The sequence below is a fragment of the Hypanus sabinus genome, chromosome 7 (assembly GCF_030144855.1).
Source record: "Hypanus sabinus isolate sHypSab1 chromosome 7, sHypSab1.hap1, whole genome shotgun sequence".
NCBI lineage: Eukaryota > Metazoa > Chordata > Chondrichthyes > Myliobatiformes > Dasyatidae > Hypanus > Hypanus sabinus.
Genome location: NC_082712.1, coordinates 136,863,861 through 136,882,567, shown reverse-complemented (window position 1 = coordinate 136,882,567; position 18,707 = coordinate 136,863,861). Strand labels below are relative to the sequence as shown.

At 38.8% G+C, this 18,707-nt stretch overlaps 1 protein-coding gene across 1 annotated transcript in view; it reads left to right on the top strand.

Moving 5' to 3' along the window:
- The window catches only part of LOC132397552 (uncharacterized), a 40,878-nt gene extending 22,642 nt beyond the window's left edge, over positions 1 to 18,236 (top strand). The window contains exons 12-17 of the mRNA XM_059976375.1: positions 1,800 to 2,111; positions 3,007 to 3,336; positions 8,794 to 8,838; positions 13,129 to 13,172; positions 13,825 to 13,875; positions 15,065 to 18,236. Of these exons, the coding sequence (XP_059832358.1) occupies positions 1,800 to 2,111; positions 3,007 to 3,336; positions 8,794 to 8,838; positions 13,129 to 13,157 (716 nt within the window). The 3' untranslated portion in view covers positions 13,158 to 13,172; positions 13,825 to 13,875; positions 15,065 to 18,236. The remainder of the gene's footprint in view (positions 1 to 1,799; positions 2,112 to 3,006; positions 3,337 to 8,793; positions 8,839 to 13,128; positions 13,173 to 13,824; positions 13,876 to 15,064) is intronic.
- The last annotated feature ends 471 nt before the right edge of the window (positions 18,237 to 18,707 follow it).

Below are 18,707 nucleotides of genomic sequence, written 5' to 3'. Positions count from 1 at the left end.
TTCCAAGCTTTACCAATTTTTATTCCTAAATCTTTTTTTGATAATATTGATTCAAAGATTTCCTCATTTGTTTGGCAAAATAAAAATCCTAGGTTAAGCAAAAGGCAATTACAAAAGTCTAAAAAAGATGGTGGTCTAGCTTTACCTAACTTTAGATTTTATTATTGGGCGAATAATATTCGTAACCTAATGTACTGGAAACTAGATTTGGATTCACCTGTGTGCCCACAGTGGGTAAATTTGGAATGTAGTGAGGTTAAGGGATATTCTATATTTTCCGTTCTTGGTTCTTTTCTTCCTATTGATTTAGCCAAATTCAATAAACAGATATCTAACCCTGTTGTTAAACATACACTACGAATTTGGTTTCAATTTCGCAAATTCTTTAATCTGAAAAACTTTGCTTTGGACAGCCCTATTTTATGTAATTTTTTTTTTAAACCTTCATTGACAGATCAAGCTTTTAGTATATGGAAAAGGAAAGGTATAAAATGTTTTCGTGATCTTTTTTTTGAAGGTACTTTGATGTCCTTTGATCAACTATCCAACAAATTTGAATTACCTAAATCTAATTTTTTTAGATACTTACAAATTAGAAATTTCTTACATAAAATTCTTTCATCTTTTCCTAATTCAACTCCATCGGATTTTTCAGATTTGATTTTTACTTTTAATCCTTGTCAGAAGGGATTAGTAGCTTTTATTTATAACATGATTATGAAGATACAGCCAGAAATATCGGATAGAATTAGACAAGAATGGGAAAAAGAACTTCGATGTAATATATCAACAGATAAATGGGAAAAAATTTTACAAATGGTTAATTCCCCCTCTATTTGTGCTAAACATGCTTTAATACAATTTAAAATTGTACATAGAGCTTATATGTCTAAAGATAAACTTGCCCGATTTTATTCGCATATCAATCCTCAATGTGACAGATGTCACTTAGAAGTGGCTTCATTGACTCACATGTTTTGGACATGTCCCACTTTACATAACTATTGGAAGGACATTTTTGATGTCATTTCCTCAGTATGGAATATCGATTTACAACCCCATTTTATTACTGCAATTTTCGGTATACCAAATGAAGATGGCAATCAACTTTCCCCTTCAATCAGACGAATGATTGCCTTTGTAACATTAATTGCCAGAAGGTCTATATTACAAAACTGGAAAGAAGTAAATCCTCCTACTACATTTCAGTGGTTCTCCCAAACTATTTCTTATTTGAGTTTGGAAAAAATCAGAAGCACTATCTTTGATTCTTCAATTAAATTTGAAGAAACCTGGGGACCATTTATTCGACACTTTCATATGAATTAATTTGGCTTATTTCAGATCCTTTTCTCTACTTATACTTGTTCAGGTATGGAGTTCTGGAGTTCTTTTCTTGACACCTTTATATATTTATAAAGTGTTATTATTGCCCATGTTAGTGTTAGTTTAGTATTTTTTTTCATTATATATTTTTTCTCATATATAATTTCAATTTTTTTTTTTTTCTCTTTTTTCGACGATTATTTTTGTTTTTCATATATATTTACATAGACTTGATTGATTTATGCACCTTTTGTTGATGGATGTTTTAATAGGATATTATTATCCTATTACTAATGTAATCTCAAGTTTATTGAATCTGTAATCTATTCATTATTTTGTGTTGTTTTTTTTTATATATGAAATTTAATAAAAAGATTGAAAAAGAAAGAAAGAATTACATATGGAAAGCGCACTATCTAATTCCCCACTTTTAAAAATCTGCTAATGTTTAAAACCTTTTTTTTCTCTTCCAGCTCCTCCAAAACTGGGCACTATAAAGTGTAACACAGCAAAACCAATTGCAAAAGAGCCCGTGAACTTAAGCTGTCAAATAAGTTCATTTTTCCCCAGAGATATCACTGTTAAATGGCTCAAAGATGGCTCAGAAATTCAACAAAATTCTGTAGTTAATAAAGCAGAAACTGGACAGGATGAACTCTATCAGCTGACAGCTAATGTGAAGATTGTTCTCACCATTGCTGACGCTAGGACAAAATACACATGCCAAGTCACACATGAGAGCTTATCAAAGCCAAAAGAGACTCATTGGGTAGCTGGTGAAGTGAGTAAGTAACAGGTTTTTAACTAAAGCATGATCACTTTTTGCTTCTGAAATTGTTTTTTTCTACAATCAATTTGAAATTCATAAAAGATGGCCGTCTAATGATAACTGTTGGTACTGGGACATACCCTTGTAATACTTTGGCATCCGTTTACTAAGACAGAAAGCCAACTGTTGCAAAGCCTACAGGCTAATTGTATTATTGCAAAGGAAAGTGAACATGGTTGATTTGATTGAACAGAGATTTCCTTAGAAAATGAAAGAAATTAAATGAAATTAAATTGTTGTACTATTCTATGTTCTATAAAAAGGGTGAATTCATTGATTAGTAGGCAAAGAAGTAAAAGTTAATGCATAGATATAGTTAAGAGGGAAAAGTATAAAACTTTAAATTGTTATTGATTGTAAAAATTATAAACTATTTGATCAAAACTAGCCGCCATATGACTATACTTATCAAGGGTGTTTGACAGGTTTCACACTATTAAAAGGATATAGGATAGTTTAAAGAACTCTCCTGAATGAATCTATTTTTAATTAAAATATTAGTATTCTAATAAAAGGCAGATTCAAATAACCAGTGCTTCTAACTACTAAGTGAAATAAAAACAATGTAAGATGGCTGCCGTGATGATGAAAGCTAATTGCTTAACAACAGGATAATGAGCAATCACCAACAGCTGAGAACCCACAAGAAAGCAGTGAGATCCAATCATTAGAAATAAAATAATAATCCAAATCAGGAAAGACATGGCAATTGTTTTTTTTTTACATTGCTTTTAATAGTTTTCAGTCTTGAAGTACTTACTAAGAAATGCCTGTCAGTTTTGGTTTAAATTGTAATCTTCTCTAAATTGCATATTTAGTTTAACTTATTTTTCTTCCTTTTTTATGTCTAGTTTCATTGCCAAAGATCTTGGAAATTAAGGCAGATCCACCTTCCCCTGAAATAGGAAAGTCTTTAACACTTTCCTGCACGGCTTATGAATTTTATCCAGAAGGAAATCAGATATTCTGGTTCAAAGATTTCAGTAAAGTTCAAAATCCATCAAAAGTAGGAATAGTCACCGAAGCAAGTAAAGAGGATTCCAGTGGTTTGTACTCACGATCATCCCAGTGGACATTTACACCAACGACTGCAGATCATGGGAAAGAGTTCAAAATGCAATTCCTTCACTCTGAAACTTCAAGCAAGCCTGTGACATCGAGTTACCGTCTGCAGTTAAGAGGTGAATACCATTCTAACCAAGTCTGTGATCACATTGTACCCTGAGAAGCAGTCTAAGCCATTTGTCCTCTCATGGCTGCTTTTCTATTCAGTGAGATCATGCCAGGCTTTGTTTTATTTATTGCAGTGTCATATCCCTGTTTTGGCCCCACAGACTTTATTTTCCAATATCTTTCAATTTCTGCCTTGAAGATTGTGGGTTTATAGCTTCCTCAGCTCTGAATGACATAGAACATAGAATAGTACAGCACATTATAGCCCCTTCAGCCCACAATGTTGTGCCGACCCTCAAACCCCACCTCCCATATAACCACCCATCTTAAATTCTTCCATATAAACTGTCTAGTAGTCTCTTAAATGTCACTCGTGTATCTGACTCCACCACTGACTCAGGCAGTGCATTCCACGCACCAACCACTGTCTGAGTGAAAAACCTTCCTCTAATATCCCCCTTGAACTTCCCTCCCCTTACCTTAAAGCCATGTCCTCTTGTGCTGAGCAGTGGTGCCCTGGGGAAGAGGTGCTGGCTGTCCACTCTGTCTATTCTTAATATCTTGTTTACCCCTATCATGTCTCCTCTCATCCTCCTTCTTTCCAGAGAGCAAAGCCCTAGCTCCCTTAATCTCTGATCATAATCCATCCTCTCTAAACCAGGCAGCATCCTGGTAAATCTCCTCTGTACCCTTTCCAATGCTTCCACATCCTTCCTATAGTGAGGTGACCAGAACTGGGCACAGTACTCCAAGTGTGACCTAACTAGAGATTTTTAGAGCTGCATCATTACATTGCGTCTCTTAAACTCTATCCTTTGACTTATGAAAGCTAACACCCCATAAGCTTTCTTAATTACCCCATCTACCTGTGAGGCAACTTTCAGGGATCTGTGGACATGTAGCCCCAGATCTCTCTGCTCCTCCACACTACCAAGTGTCCTGCCATTTACTTTGTACTCTGCCTTGGAGTTTGTACTTCCAAAGTGTACCACCTCACACTTCTCCGGGTTGAACTCCATCTGCCACTTCTCAGCCCACTTCTGTATCCTACCAATGTCCCTCTGTAATCTTCGACAATTCTCTGCACCATCTACAACACCACCAACCTTTGTGTCATCTGCAAACTTGTCAACCTACCCTTCTACCCCCTCATCCAGGTCGTTAATAAAAATCACAAAAAGTAGAGGTCCCAGAACAAATCCTTGTGGGACACCACTAGTCACATCCCTCCAATCTGAATGTACTCTCTCCAACACAACCCTCTGCCTTCTGCAGGCAAGCCAATTCTGAATCCACCTGGCCAAACTTCCCTGCATCCCATGCCTTCTGACATTCTGAATAAGCCTACCGTGTGGAACCTTGTCAAATGCCTTGTCAAATCCATGTAGATCATATCCACTGCACTACCCTCAGCCTGGTCACCTCCTCATAGAACTCTATCAGGCTTGTTAGGCACGATCTGCCCTTCACAAAGCCATGCTGACTGTCTGATCAGACCATGATTCTCTAAATGCCCATAGATCCTATCTCTAAGAATCTTTTCCAACAGGTTTCCCATCGCAGACGTGAGGCTCACTGATCTATAATTACCTGGACTATCCCTACTACCTTTTTTGACAAAATCTTTTTCTCAAATCCTAACTGTAAGACTCAGATACCTTGTTCTCGCTATATCAGCCAGCTGAAACATCAACTGCACATTAATTCCTGTCCAGACAGATAAGAGTTTTGTACATTTCAATGAGATTGACTCTCCTTATTCTGATAAGACCGCCAGTACATCATTTGCTGCTATCCAACAGAGCGTAGCATCTTGGCCACAGTTACATATACTGAGTGCCTAGAACTGGCATATCAATGAGAATACACTATGATGTCCTCAGTTATTATTTGCGTTTCTTGGTTCTTAATTGTTCAGGGTGCAGATCGATTAAGTTTTATTCTAATTTCAATGATACACTAGCAAAAACAGATGTTGTAAGTTGTATCAAATGTGAGGTGGTTCAAGAAAAGACAAAGAAAGTTCAAAAGAAAGAATTCTAATTACACCTTCGCGGGAGAGTCTGTTGTAGTAGTTAGATAGAGATACTTTATTTATTCCAAAGGAATTTACAGTGTCACCTTAGCATTACAAGTGCACAGATATAAATATTAGAACAGGAGTCAAAAGAATAAAAAAATAAGTTAACTCAAGCAGTGCAACAGAGGGGATCATCCCTACCCTATAATGAGTCAGCCATTATAGAACCTAGTGGTGGAGGTTAAGAATGACCTGATATAGCACTCATTGAAGCAGCACAGCTGCCTTAATCTATTACTCAAAGTTCTCTTCCGTTCAGCCAAGATGGCATACAGAGGGTGAGATCATTGTCCAGAATTGCCAGGATTTTCTGCAAGGTCCTTTGATCTACCACAGCATCCAGTTAGACTCCTATAACAGAGGCAGCATTTGTACGAAGTTAATAGAGCCTGCAGGCAATACCCATGTTGTTGCCATTGCCCCAGCACACCACCGTGTAGAAGATTGTACTGGCGACAACAGACTGATAGAACAGGTGCAAAGGAGTACTGCATACTCCAAAGGAGTTTAGTCTTCTCAAGACGTAGAGGAAACTCTGGCCCTTCTTGGACGCAGCCTCTGTGTTGTTGCTCCACTCAATTCTGTCATCCGGGTGCATTCCCAGGTACCTGTAGGTCCTCAGCACAGCCACGTCCTCACCAGCAATTGTAGTGCAGAGTACTCATTTGCTCACGTGACACATTTCAGTGAAGTTGTTATAGATGCAATGATCGATCATTTTAAACTTAACAATATATTAATTTAACCATTTACTTCATATCAAACCTCACATTGACTGAAACAGTGTTCCTAATACTGTGGATGGATAATTCTAGGAGGTTACAGTCTAACATCTGGTTAGATCAGGGTTCACCAACCATTTTGCACCACGGACTAGCTTAATATTGACAATATTCTTGCGGACTGGCCGACAGGTGTGGGGGGGGGGGAGTGGATGGGTGTGTTAATCACAACTGAAATATAGGTGATAAGTCAACTATAAGTCACTTATAAGTGGCTAATACACTCAATTTTGTTTCTAAAAGGGTTTATCTAACGAATTTAATATTAAACACAGCGCATATTTTCCTCGGATGAATATAGTGGTGTCAATTATAACTCTCTGTCAGTAGCATCATAACATTTTTAGTAACGTTTGGATATTAAACAGTGCATATTTTCCTCGTATGAACATATAAAATCATTGCAACACACCAGTGGGAGGACAAGGTAAGGGCCGGAGATCCCCGTACCAAGGCCGCGGCGGTCGCAGTCTGGAGAGAGCGACCGACCGAGCGAGGAATGCAAATGGACACCTGCCCACCCCTTCTTGTAGATCTTTAGGATCTATCAACCGACAGAAGTTTGTCTCGAGGGATGACTTTCAGTTGATCGCAGCGAAGTAGCTGCTCTGTTACTTACAAAACCCTGAGCCCGAATTAGGTCGTCCGCGAATATTTTAGCACTGGGTTCCCCATGAACGTTCAGAGTGGTAAACAGGTTTAGAGGCAGTGCCCATCTGTCCGCGCTCCAGGCCGGTAGCAACGGTACTTCCTGCCGGCCGCGCGAGTCCAACCAGTGATCCCTGGCGCGAGGGTATCACTGCATTTGGGTGACTGATGACATCTTGTGCGTTCAAGTTCAACAGTGGGTGTGACAGGGAGTGAGGAATGGTGCAGCAGACTCGTATTGTTTCATATCAACAAATCATATTTCCTTGCGGCCCAGTAGCACATGCTTTGCGGCCTGGTGCCGATCCGTGGCCCAGTGGTTGGGGACCACTGAGTTAGATGAAATGATTAATGTTTTAAATTTAAAGAGCTAATTTAATTTGACTAATATCAGGTTCTATTAAACTACATTTTTTTAACCTACACACTCTGCCCAAAAGAAATGTTCCAACAGTCTCAAGCTTTTGTAAGCTACATTTAATGTCAAAGAAATGTATACAATATACATCCTGAAATTCTTTTTCTTCACAATCATTCAGGAAATCAGAGGAGCGCACCAAAGAATGAATGACAGTTAAATGTTAGAACACCAAAGCCGCCCCAGCTCGCCACTCTCAATCATAAGCAGCAGCAAAGCAATGATCTCCCTCCCCCTCCAGCAAAAAAAGCCTCGGCCCCCTCCACTGAACACTCAAGCATGCAGTAAAGTATCGATAAAGACACAGCCTTGCAGTTCCCCAAATTCTACTCGTTCACCTGGTAATTCAATATACCACAGGCTCTCTGCCCAATTCAGGGAAAAAGCGGTGTCCCTGTTTCACAGTGAGATGGGAGACATAATAAACATTTCCCTGATTTTGTGATGTTAAAAATCTGTTGCATCACTTTTTCTGAGCTCGCTGCCCAAAGAACTCGGGTCTCTAGGCAGACAGCCAGAGATCTTCCATCTCCCACGACACTCCAATGGCAGCAGTAGAGCAAAAGATGAAAGCAAAATAATCATTTTGGGAAGTTCCTGAGCTGGACATGGTTTACTTGAAACACATTATTGAGTCAAAGTAGAATTTTATATTATTGCACGTGAGACAAACATTGGTATTTGGAATGGTGAATTTAATCTGTTGTATACAAGCTGCTTGTCCATTTCAACGCTTTGTCAGTCTGCTGCCTTCATTGCTTGGATGCCCATAACCAATAAATTTCCATAGTTCGTGAAATGATGACAGAAATATACTCAAAGCCAAATACAGATCTAATTAAGCTTTACAAATTAATTTTTTCTCTGTCATTTGAACACCTATGTCTCTCTGATCAGATGAGTAAAGATCAAAGAGGTAGTCCTCTCCAAAGAGACACTTCAGCACCTTACTGTAAACCATGAGCAGCTGTAGAAGGATCATGTGCTTTTCCCTTGGCCGTGTCGAGTGATCCACTCTTCAAGTATTCTAACATGGACTGGATTTTCATGGTATATTCTCGTGCACCTTCCATGCCTGAACATGCCTTATACCCTTCAGGCATTCATGTTAAAACAAGATCACTTCCCTTTTCTTCCAAGAAGCAGTGAATCCTGACTCTGGTGTCAATAATCTTTTTCAGCAAGCATCCCACACTTCTCTCCTCTTCATAGCCACGTCCTCACCATCAATTGTAACAGGGAGCAGAGCAGAGTACTCGTGTGTTCATGTGACTCATTTCAATAAAGTTGTTATAGATACAGTGATGATTTATTTTAAACTTAACACAATACTAGTTTAACCATTTAATTCATAGCAAGTCCTCCCATTGACTAAACTGGTGTGGATTTTTGACTAATGCTGGGAATAGATGATTCCAGGTGGATACACGTGATTAAGATCTGGTTAGATGAGATAATTAGTGTTTTAAATTTCTAAAAGCTACTTTGATTTGTCTAGTGTTGGGTTTTATTAAACTGCTTTTCTTCCCCCCTACAGACAATGCTGTCAAGAAAGATGACAACAATACAGCAACATGTAAAGGTAAAGTGTTCATTCACTTGAGATCCATTATTGGGGCAAAGTAGAATTTTAGATTATTACACATGAGACAAGTATTAGTATTTGGAATGGTGAATTTGAGCCGTTCTATACAGGCTGCTAGACCATTTCAGTGCCCTGTCTGATGGCTGCCTTCATTTCTTGGGTGACAACATCCAATAAATTTCCACTGTTCTGTAGATGATAACAAGAATACACTGAAACAGCCAAGCACAGATCTGGTTGAGCTTTACAAAATTAAATTTCTCACGTCATTTGTATACCAAATGTTTCTTCTGATTATATATGTAAATATCAATCAAATAGTCATCTCCAAACAGACACTTGAGCACCTTATGGTGAACTACTTTTTCCTTCAGGCTCTATCATGTCGTCAACTCTTCAAATACTCTAACGTGGACTGGATTTTTCTGGTAGACTCTGGTGCTAACTTCCATGCCTGAACATGCTTGTAATCACTTTAGGCCTCCATTTTAAAACAAGATCACTTCCCTTCTCTTCCACAAGGCAATGAATACTGACTCTGTTTTAAAGAATCTTGCTGAGCATGCATCCCACACTTTCACCTGATACGTATTTGTGACATCTGTGTTAACAAATAAACTCCTTTATTGCTGTATGTCTCTTCTCTAGTGAATGGAGTGGAAGGAATGATTACAGTTCAGATCCTGAAATGCTGACAAGGCAAGACGGGTAAACTGGCAAGTGATCCCACTGTGTTGAGAATACCGAGAAAGGAGAAGCATAGTCCAAATGAGTGTGTTTAGAGTGGATCTGATAGTTATAATGTCTATCCGAAGGTGACAGGTAGTCAGGTGGAAAATAAAACATTTGGCCTGCTGGCCTTCATCAGGGCATTGAATGTAGGGGGCCAGGGCATTGCATTACAGTTATACAAGATGTTGGTAATGCAGCACATGGAGTATTGTACACAGCTTTGTTTACTCTCATGGAAAAGTTATCATTGGCTGGAAAGAGTGCAAAGCAGATTTATGAGAATGTTGCCACGATTCAAGGGGATGAGTTATAGGGAGAGGCTGAGCAGCTGGGACTTTATTTGTTGGAGTATCGGAGACTGAGAGGTGATCTTAGAGGTGTATAATATCATATGGCCATAGTCAGGATGAATGCACAAATCTTTTTCCCATCAAAGGGAATGGCAAAACTAGAGAGCATTGGTTTAATTTGAGAGGAGGTATCTCATGTTAAAAGTGATCCAGAACTACTTCAAGCTAAATAGCCTGCAATGTTTAGCATCTTGAATGGCTATGTTGCTGCGAAAATCAAAGTAACGTGGTATAAAGATGAAAAGACGCAAAAACAGGTCATTGTGAGATTAAAGAAGATGGCCTGATTTCATCAACTACAGTCAGCCCTCCTCATCCACAAATTCCGCATGCGCAAATTCAACCAACCGCGAATCGCGAAAACCCGGAAGTGCTTCTAGCACTTGTTGTTCGAGTATGTGCAGACTTTTTTTTCTTGTCATTATTCCCTAAACAATGCAGTATAACAACTAATTTACATAGCATTTACATTGTATTAGGTATTATAGGTAATCTAGAGATGATTTAAAGTATACGGATGTACGTGCGTTATCGTAGATCGGGATCAGAAAAATCGGAAGTTCTCTTACTAAGTAAGTCAGAACAGGTACATCCGGTATCATTTAGCGTCAGTTAGTCAAACATTTGTCTTAGTATATAGTATATATTTTACCTTTCTATGCATATAAAACACTTAGGAATGTATGTTCCAGTGCCAGACTCGGGAACGGAAGTTCTCGGGACTCAGGACAGACTGCTCCCGAGCGCGCTCTCCACCGTGCCAGGTTGATGCGGAGGATAAAAAACCCAAAACCCAATAATTAAACTATTGCATTGCTTAGTAATAATTATAGCTTTCATCGGGGCAGAGCCTTTCTCACTTTATCCTTTAAAATTGTTCCGATCGTTGACCGACGTAGACGAACACTTTTCCAATGACCGATGGTGTTTCACCTCTTTCAGATCACTTTATTATTTCCATTTGATTTTCAATCGTGTTCGTGATTTTTTTCGCGAACAGAAACACTGCGGATTCAGATCTCTGCAGCCGGGTCCTAATGTTCACCGCACTGAGACAGGTTAAATAAGGTCTGGGGTTCCGCTGGGTTCTAAGTTCAACCACACTGAGACAGCTTGAATAAGGGACTTGAGCACCTGCAAAATTTGGTATCCGCGAGGGGTTCGGGGACCAATCCCCCGTGGATAAGGAGGGCCGACTGTACAAGCATAAAGTTTACACTAGCAAAAACAGCTCCAGTAAGTTGTATCAAATGTGAGGTGGTTCACAAAGAGACAAAATTCAACAGAATGAATTCTAATTACGCCTTCGAGGGAGAACCTGTTATAGTAGATAGATATAGATATTTTATTGATCTCAAAGGAACTTACAGTGTCACCATAGCATTACAAGTGCACAGATATAAATATTAGAAGAGGATTCAAAAGAATAAAAATAAGTTATCTCAAGCAGTGTAACAGGAAGGGATCATCACTACCTATAATGACTGATTCATTATGGGGCCTAGTGGTGGTGGGTAGGAATGGCCTGATAAGGCGCTCTTTGAAGCAGCGCAGCTGCCTTAGTCGGTTACTCAAAGGGAAGGGAACAACTAGAGAGCATTAGTTTAAGTCAAGAGGAGATATCTGATATTAAAAGTGATCCAGAATGACTTCAAGCTAAATAGCCTGCAACATTTAGTCTCTTCATTGGCTATGTTCCTGTGAAAATCAAAGTAACGTGGTATAAAGATGGAATGACACAAAAGCAAGTCATCGTGAGATTGCAGAAGGTGGCCTGATTTCATCAAGTACAAGCATAAGGTTTACACTAGCAAAAACAGATCTTATAAGTTGTATCAAATGTGAGGTGGTTCATGAAGAGACAAAGTTCAAAAAGAAAAATAATTCAAATTACTCCTTCAAGGAAGATCTTGTATTAGATAGATATAGCTACTTTATTGATCCCAAAAGAAATTACAGCTTCAGACTAGAATTAAAAGTGCATAGATATAAATACTAGAAGGGAAAAAGACACTTCAAACAGTCTAACAGTAGGGGTTCATCACTTAACCAGCTGTCGGCTGTCTAATTATAGAGCCTGATAGCTGAAGGTAGAATGACTATATAGTACTTTTTGCAGCAGCATGGTTGTCTTGGTCTATCACCCAAAGTTCTCCTCTGTTCAGCCAATGTGGCATACAAACAGCGTGAACCATTGTCCAGAATTTCCAGGATTTCCTGTAGTGTCCTCTGTTCTACGACAGCCTGTAGTGTGTCCAGTTGAACACCCATGAAAGAGCCAGCCTTTCTAAACAGTTTATTGAGCCTGCTGGCATTGCCCGTGTTGATGCCACTGCCCTAGCAGACCACTACAGAGAAGATTGTACTGGCGACAACAGACTGGCAGAAGAAGTGAAGGAGAAACCCGTACACTCCAAAGGACCTCAGTCTCCTCAAGAAGTAGAAGCGACTCCGGCCTTTCTTTGACACAGCCTGTGTGTTTGAGCTCGACTCAATTCTGTCATCCAGGTGCAGCCCCAACTACTTGTAGGTCCTTGCCCCAGCAACGACTTCACCATCAATTGTAACAGGGAACAGTGCACCATTCTAGTGTGTTCATGTGACACAATCCAACAGTGTTGTTATAGATGCAATGATTTATTTTAAACGCAACAGAATATTAATTTAACCATTTACTGCAAATCAAGTCCTCACACTGACTGAACTGGTGTGTTTTTTCTGCTGGTGTGAATAGGTAATTCTAGGTAGCTACAGTTGTTTAACATCTGGTTAGATGAAACTAGACAATGGGGTGACCCGTTCGGGCACTATTTGAGAGAATTGAAATAGAGCTGCCCTGCCCTTTTGCTCCGCTTGGTGTCGCTGCTGAGGCTGGCCGTGCGCATGCATCCTGGTGTCGCCTCCCGATTTCAATGATGGTGGAGTGACTCTCGGGTGAAAGCGGGGCTGTTACTGTTGGCAACTGAGCAATTTTATATGAATATATAACCCTGAACTTTGCCTGCATTCTGTAAGTTGGTGCTTTTTCAGTCAATTTAGCCAAAAAATGTGCCACTGTAATGTGCCGTTTGCACTAATTGGAAGTCACAAACAGACAAACAGAGCATGAGAGTTTTAGTAGTAGCTAGATAATTAGTGTTTCAGATTTTAAGGGTTAATTTGATTTGTCTATTTGGTTTTATTAAACTACTATTTTCCCCTGCAGACAATGCTGTCAAGGAAGATGACAGCTGAAAGCAACAAGTGAAGGTAAAGTGATCATTCACTTGAAATCCATTATTGGGGCAAAGTAGAATTTTAGATTTTTACACATGAGACAAGAATTAGTATTTGGAATGGTGAACTTAAGCTGTTGTCTACAAGCTGCCAGTCCATTTCAATGGACCTGTCTGATTGCTGCCTTCATTTCTTGGGTGCCCAGATCCAATGAATTTCCACTGTTCTGTAGATGATAACAAGAATACATTGAAACAGCCAAACACAGATCTGATTAAGCTTTACAAAATTAAATTTCTCACGTCATTTGTATACCAACTGTTTCTTCTGATTATGTATGTAAATATCAATCAAGTAGTCATCTCCAAACAGACACTTGAGCACCTTATGGTGAACTACTTTTTCCTTCAGGCTCTATCATGTCGTCAACTCTTCAAATACTCTAAGGTGGACTGGATTTTTCTGGTAGACTCTGGTGCTAACTTCCATGCCTGAACATGCTTGTAATCACTTTAGGCCTCCATTTTAAAACAAGATCACTTCCCTTCTCTTCCACAAGGCAATGAATACTGACTCTGTTTTAAAGAATCTTGCCGAGCATGCATCCCACACTTTCACCTGATACTTGTTTGTGACATCTGTGTTAACAACTAAACTCCTTTATTGCTGTATGTCTCTTCTCTAGTGAATGGAATGGAAGGAATGATTACAGTTCAGATCATGAAATGCTGACAAGGTAAGACAGGTAAACTGGCATGTGATCCACTGTGTTCAGAATACCTAGAAAGGAGAAACATATTCCAGATTAAGAGTGGATATGATATTTCTTATACAGAAGATATCATTGGCTGGAAAGAGTGCAAAGCAGATTTATGAGAATGTTGCCAGGACTCAGGGAGGTGAGTTATAGGGAGAGGCTGAGCAGGTTAGGACTTCATTTATGGGAGTATTGGAGACTGAGAGGTGACCTTACAGGTGTATAATATCATATGGGGCATAGTCAGGATGAATGCACAATTATTTTCTCCATTAAAGGGAATGGAAAAACCAGACACCATTAGATTAAGTTGAGAGGAGATATCTGATATTAAATGTGATCAGGAACTACTTCAAGCTAAATAACCTGCAATATTTAGCATCTTGAATGGCTATATTGCTGGGAAAATCAAAGTAATGTGGTATAAAGCTGGAAAGATGCAAAAACAGGTCATTGTGAGATTGCAGAAGTAGCTCTGATTTCATCAATTACAAGCATAAAATTTACACCAGCAAAAACAGATCATGGAAGTTGTGTCAAGTGTGAGGTGAGTTATAGGGAGAGGCTGAGCAGACTAGCGCTTTATTTGTTGGAGTATCTGTGACTGAGAGGTGATCTTAGAGGTGTATAATATCATATGGGACGTAGTTAGGATGAATGCACAAATCTTCTTCCCCATCAAAGGGAATTGAAAATTAGAGAGTATAAGTGTGAGAGGAGAAAAATTTTCAAGGGACCTGAGGCAGAGAATGATACATAGTATATCAAGTAAGCTGACAGAGGAAGTATTGGAGCAGGTAAAATAACAACATCTAGAAGACATTTGAACAGGTAGTGTTCAGGGATATACATTCAATGTGGGCAGATGTGTCTAACTTCCGGCATCTTGGTCAGTGTTGATGAACTGAGACAAAGCCCTGTTCTTATGCTGTATGATTCCATGATTCTATGCCATGACAGCAAATATTTCATCTGGATGATATTCCTTATCCACCCAACTGCAGTAGTTCAGGATGACAATGGTAATTTAGTATAAACATTAGAATTTGTAAGAATTAAAGTAAGGGACTTTGCGAGTGCAGTAATACATATTGACTCACATAGGTCTTTATTTTTGAAATGTCTTTAAGGTTCTCATGTTATTTATTGTGAATTCTTTTTTCAGCAGAAGTATCACAGAAGGTTTCAGAAATAAAGTGCCTCACAAAAAATCCTAAAATTGGTCAACCAGTAACTCTTTCTTGCGATGTTAAAGAATGTGCCCTCGAAGAGGCTCATATCATCTGGTACAGAGATGCTTATCCTTTTGATGAAAAGGAGTTTGTTACAAACAAGCCATTTGAAAATGCTAGCGGTTTCACCACTGAACTAACTTATACACCGAAACCAAATGAAAACATCACATCCAAGTTCAACTTGAATTTAATTTGGAAGAACATATGAAACAGTACGACTTGATGTTAAGTTGAATTTATGCAGCATTTTCTAAAACAGTGAACATAGAATCTCTTTTTAAGTTGAAGACAGTGCTTCAATTATGACTGAGAATAAAACAATTCATATTCAACTTCATTGTTCTTTTGCAGTTTACCATCCAGTATCCGTTCACCATTCTGATCGGTAAATTAATCCAGTTTAGTTAACGTACCATTTATTTAAGTCACAAAAGTAGCATAATTGTGAGACAGACAGTGATTTAGTTGTAGGTGTAAGGAGAAATTAATTGAGGACGGCAGATGTGTCCAAAGATCTCATGTACAATAGGAGTTGTCTGATCCGACACATTAAGTCACAATGATTTAATTACGTAATTATCGTTAAATCCAGGGAATCATTTATTACAGTTCAGTTGAACTCCTGTGCCATTTGGACAAAAATGTACCTACTCTTAGTGCATTTACGAACATTGACTCTCTCCTTCCTTTGCCCCCAACTAATCAGGTGGATCAGATGCATTGATCAATTCTGTAAATTTTCTGGAAACACAACAAAATGCTGGAGGAACTCAGCAAGTTGGGCAGCATCTATTGGGGGGAATAAAGGGACAATGCACACAGAGGAACCAGAAACTACAGAGCACAGGTTTAAGGTGAGAGGGGAAGAATATGAGAGTGACCTGAGCGACAGCTTCATACTGGTACAGTAAAAACATTTAAGTGTTTGGATGAGTACCTGGATTGAAAGGTTTTAAAGGAATATTATGGGCAAATCGATTTTGAAAGAATTATTTTCAAACTACTGGTAATTGCCCCCACTTTGTTGTTTCCTGCCGCCCCCCACCTTTAGAAAATCTCTCTGTTTTCCCCTTCCCTAGTCCTTTTAACTCTTTCACCATCCAACTCCTCAGCTCTTTACTTCACTCCACCCTCACTCCCTGTTTCACCCGTCACCTATCACTTTGTACTTTTTCCTCCCACCCCCCCAGCTGCCTTACTCTGATCTCCTCGTTTTTCCCCTACTCTTGATGAAATGTCTCAGCTATAAACGTCGACTGTTTACTCTTTTCCATAGTTGCTGCCTGCCCTGCTTGCAGCTCTAGCCCTTCATTATTGCAAGGTTCTAACATTTTAGAACTAATGTTAAGGTTGTTGGAATTCAGTAAAATGGACTAGAATTGCAGTCACAGACCAATTAGAACCAAGGATATAACAATCCCTGTTGTGTGCAGAACCCCTTTTCTGACTTTAAATATTAGTATCTATTGTAAACCAGAAAGGGGATTTCTGCAATCCAGCATTGACACCAGAAAGCTTGATTGCATCAAAGGATTATGTGTACTGTTTACTGAGAGGTGTTTTAATTTTTAAAGCATTTTAGACATCAGTCATTAAATATTAGACCATCCACATGTGAACACATTTGAAGATGATATATAAATTTTGTATATTAACCTAAGTTTTAAGATTTACATGTATATGTTATGTCAGTTTGGGCAGCAAAGTTATTGAGCCTTTTTGTACAAGTATGTATGTGAAATGTCTAAACTTTCATGTGTTAACCTAAGCTTAGAATTGTAACAACTAAAGCGGTGTCCCCAATATAAATGAATAATCTATGCTTGTATGCAAGTCCTGAAGTTCTCTAACTTTTACAGAGAGATGAAGGAAACTGCTGATAAATATGATGTACTGGGATTTATTTGGTAGGCCATCTGGTAATTGGAAATTGCGGTGAGAAAAGGAACAAATACACCATTCACTGAAAATTGTATGCTAGTTAACAACTGGTTGTAAAATTGGATTCGGATATGGGGGCTGCACCAGGAAAATTGGAAGAGAAAATCTTTGGGGGGCAAAAACAGCATGAATATACATAGTATGTCTTGTTTTTTATTGTCTCTTAAAATATACTTTCATTAAATGTATTTGAATTCTAGAAAAACAAGTAAATGATAGTTATAATTTCTGTATATGAATATAACTGCCTCCTAACAATTACATCTGGCATTTGTGAACAAATTGGTGTTTGATATTAGCAGGCGTTGCCTGTTGCAGCCACTGATAGTGTGCTGCCTCCAGTGCTGTATATGACTGTTGCTACTGTGTTCTGCACCTTGACCCTGGAGGAACGTTGTTTCCTTTGGTTGTATTCATAGGTATCCATGTATGGTAGAATGACAATTAAATTTGAACTTGAGATTGAGCTTCATATTTTCGTGCACTTGAGAAATATTTGCTGTTATTGAACGTGTGAATTGTTGACTGGCATAAGCAGCCACTTGCCTGTGTTACTTCCGCTGTTGGTGATATCCTGCACCAGGTCTGAGCTGGGCACAGGATCTGGGTGATATCCCTGTGAGGTTTTGTTACACCCAGGGCAACCTTCAGTAATGAGAATCAGTCTTCAAAAAACACTTTTTGAGATGTAAATTGCGAGCAGTAATCTTTTTGGAATTCAAAGGACAGCTTTGTGAATAAACAGCACTGTACAGAACACAGGGTACTGGACCCAGCAAGGAGGGTGCTCAAGCAATAGGCTTGCAAATTTGCATGACCATGTGTTGTTTTCATTTGCATCAGCTAAACATAATGAGTTTGGGGGTATTAATTGATTGGCATCAGATAAATTTTATTGTTACATTGCACCATTGTGATAGAGATCAAGAAGTTTCTAAACCAGACTTATTTTGTCACTTAGCAGGTCAAAGGTGTATTTGTTCTTTCATTTGAAATATATGTGTCCCAAATATTCAGTCCCCACAACATTAATGTTGGTCATGTGTATTCATAAACTTTCAGATTATCCATGTATATATATCCTGAGCCAGAAGAAGTGTTTGAAAGTTCAGAGATGACAGTCACAGTACTGTAAATACCTATGTAAATCAATAGAACAATATATGAGCCTCAAAATATTAAACTATTTCATGTTACTATCGAAATTGCATTGAATCACTTTCTGTTATCCTTGTTGTTAAGAATATTAAACTTGGCATACTTTGAATTTGAGAAGATTTTTTTAAGAGAATGCCTGGTTCTTGAAATGAATGCAGAGCATTTATACTGACCTGCTCCAGATTCCACATGGCTTGTTAACAGTCACTAACAGTCCTGAGTATAATGCAGGAGTACTGTCTTGGGACTCCAAGAGGAATCCAACTGTGCAGCACATGGACAAAGTCAGCCTTAACCTGCATTAAGGCTAGGATATCATAGGACTTGCACAGCAGTGCAAGATTGCAGCGGTTCTGATGGCTGAGTTCCAGTGATTTTGATTTGAACCATTTATAAATCTCCACACCATATGGCTCAATTTACCTTGTAATCATATTATTGTTACGCATTGGGGCTTTATTGGATGGCTCCTGGCAG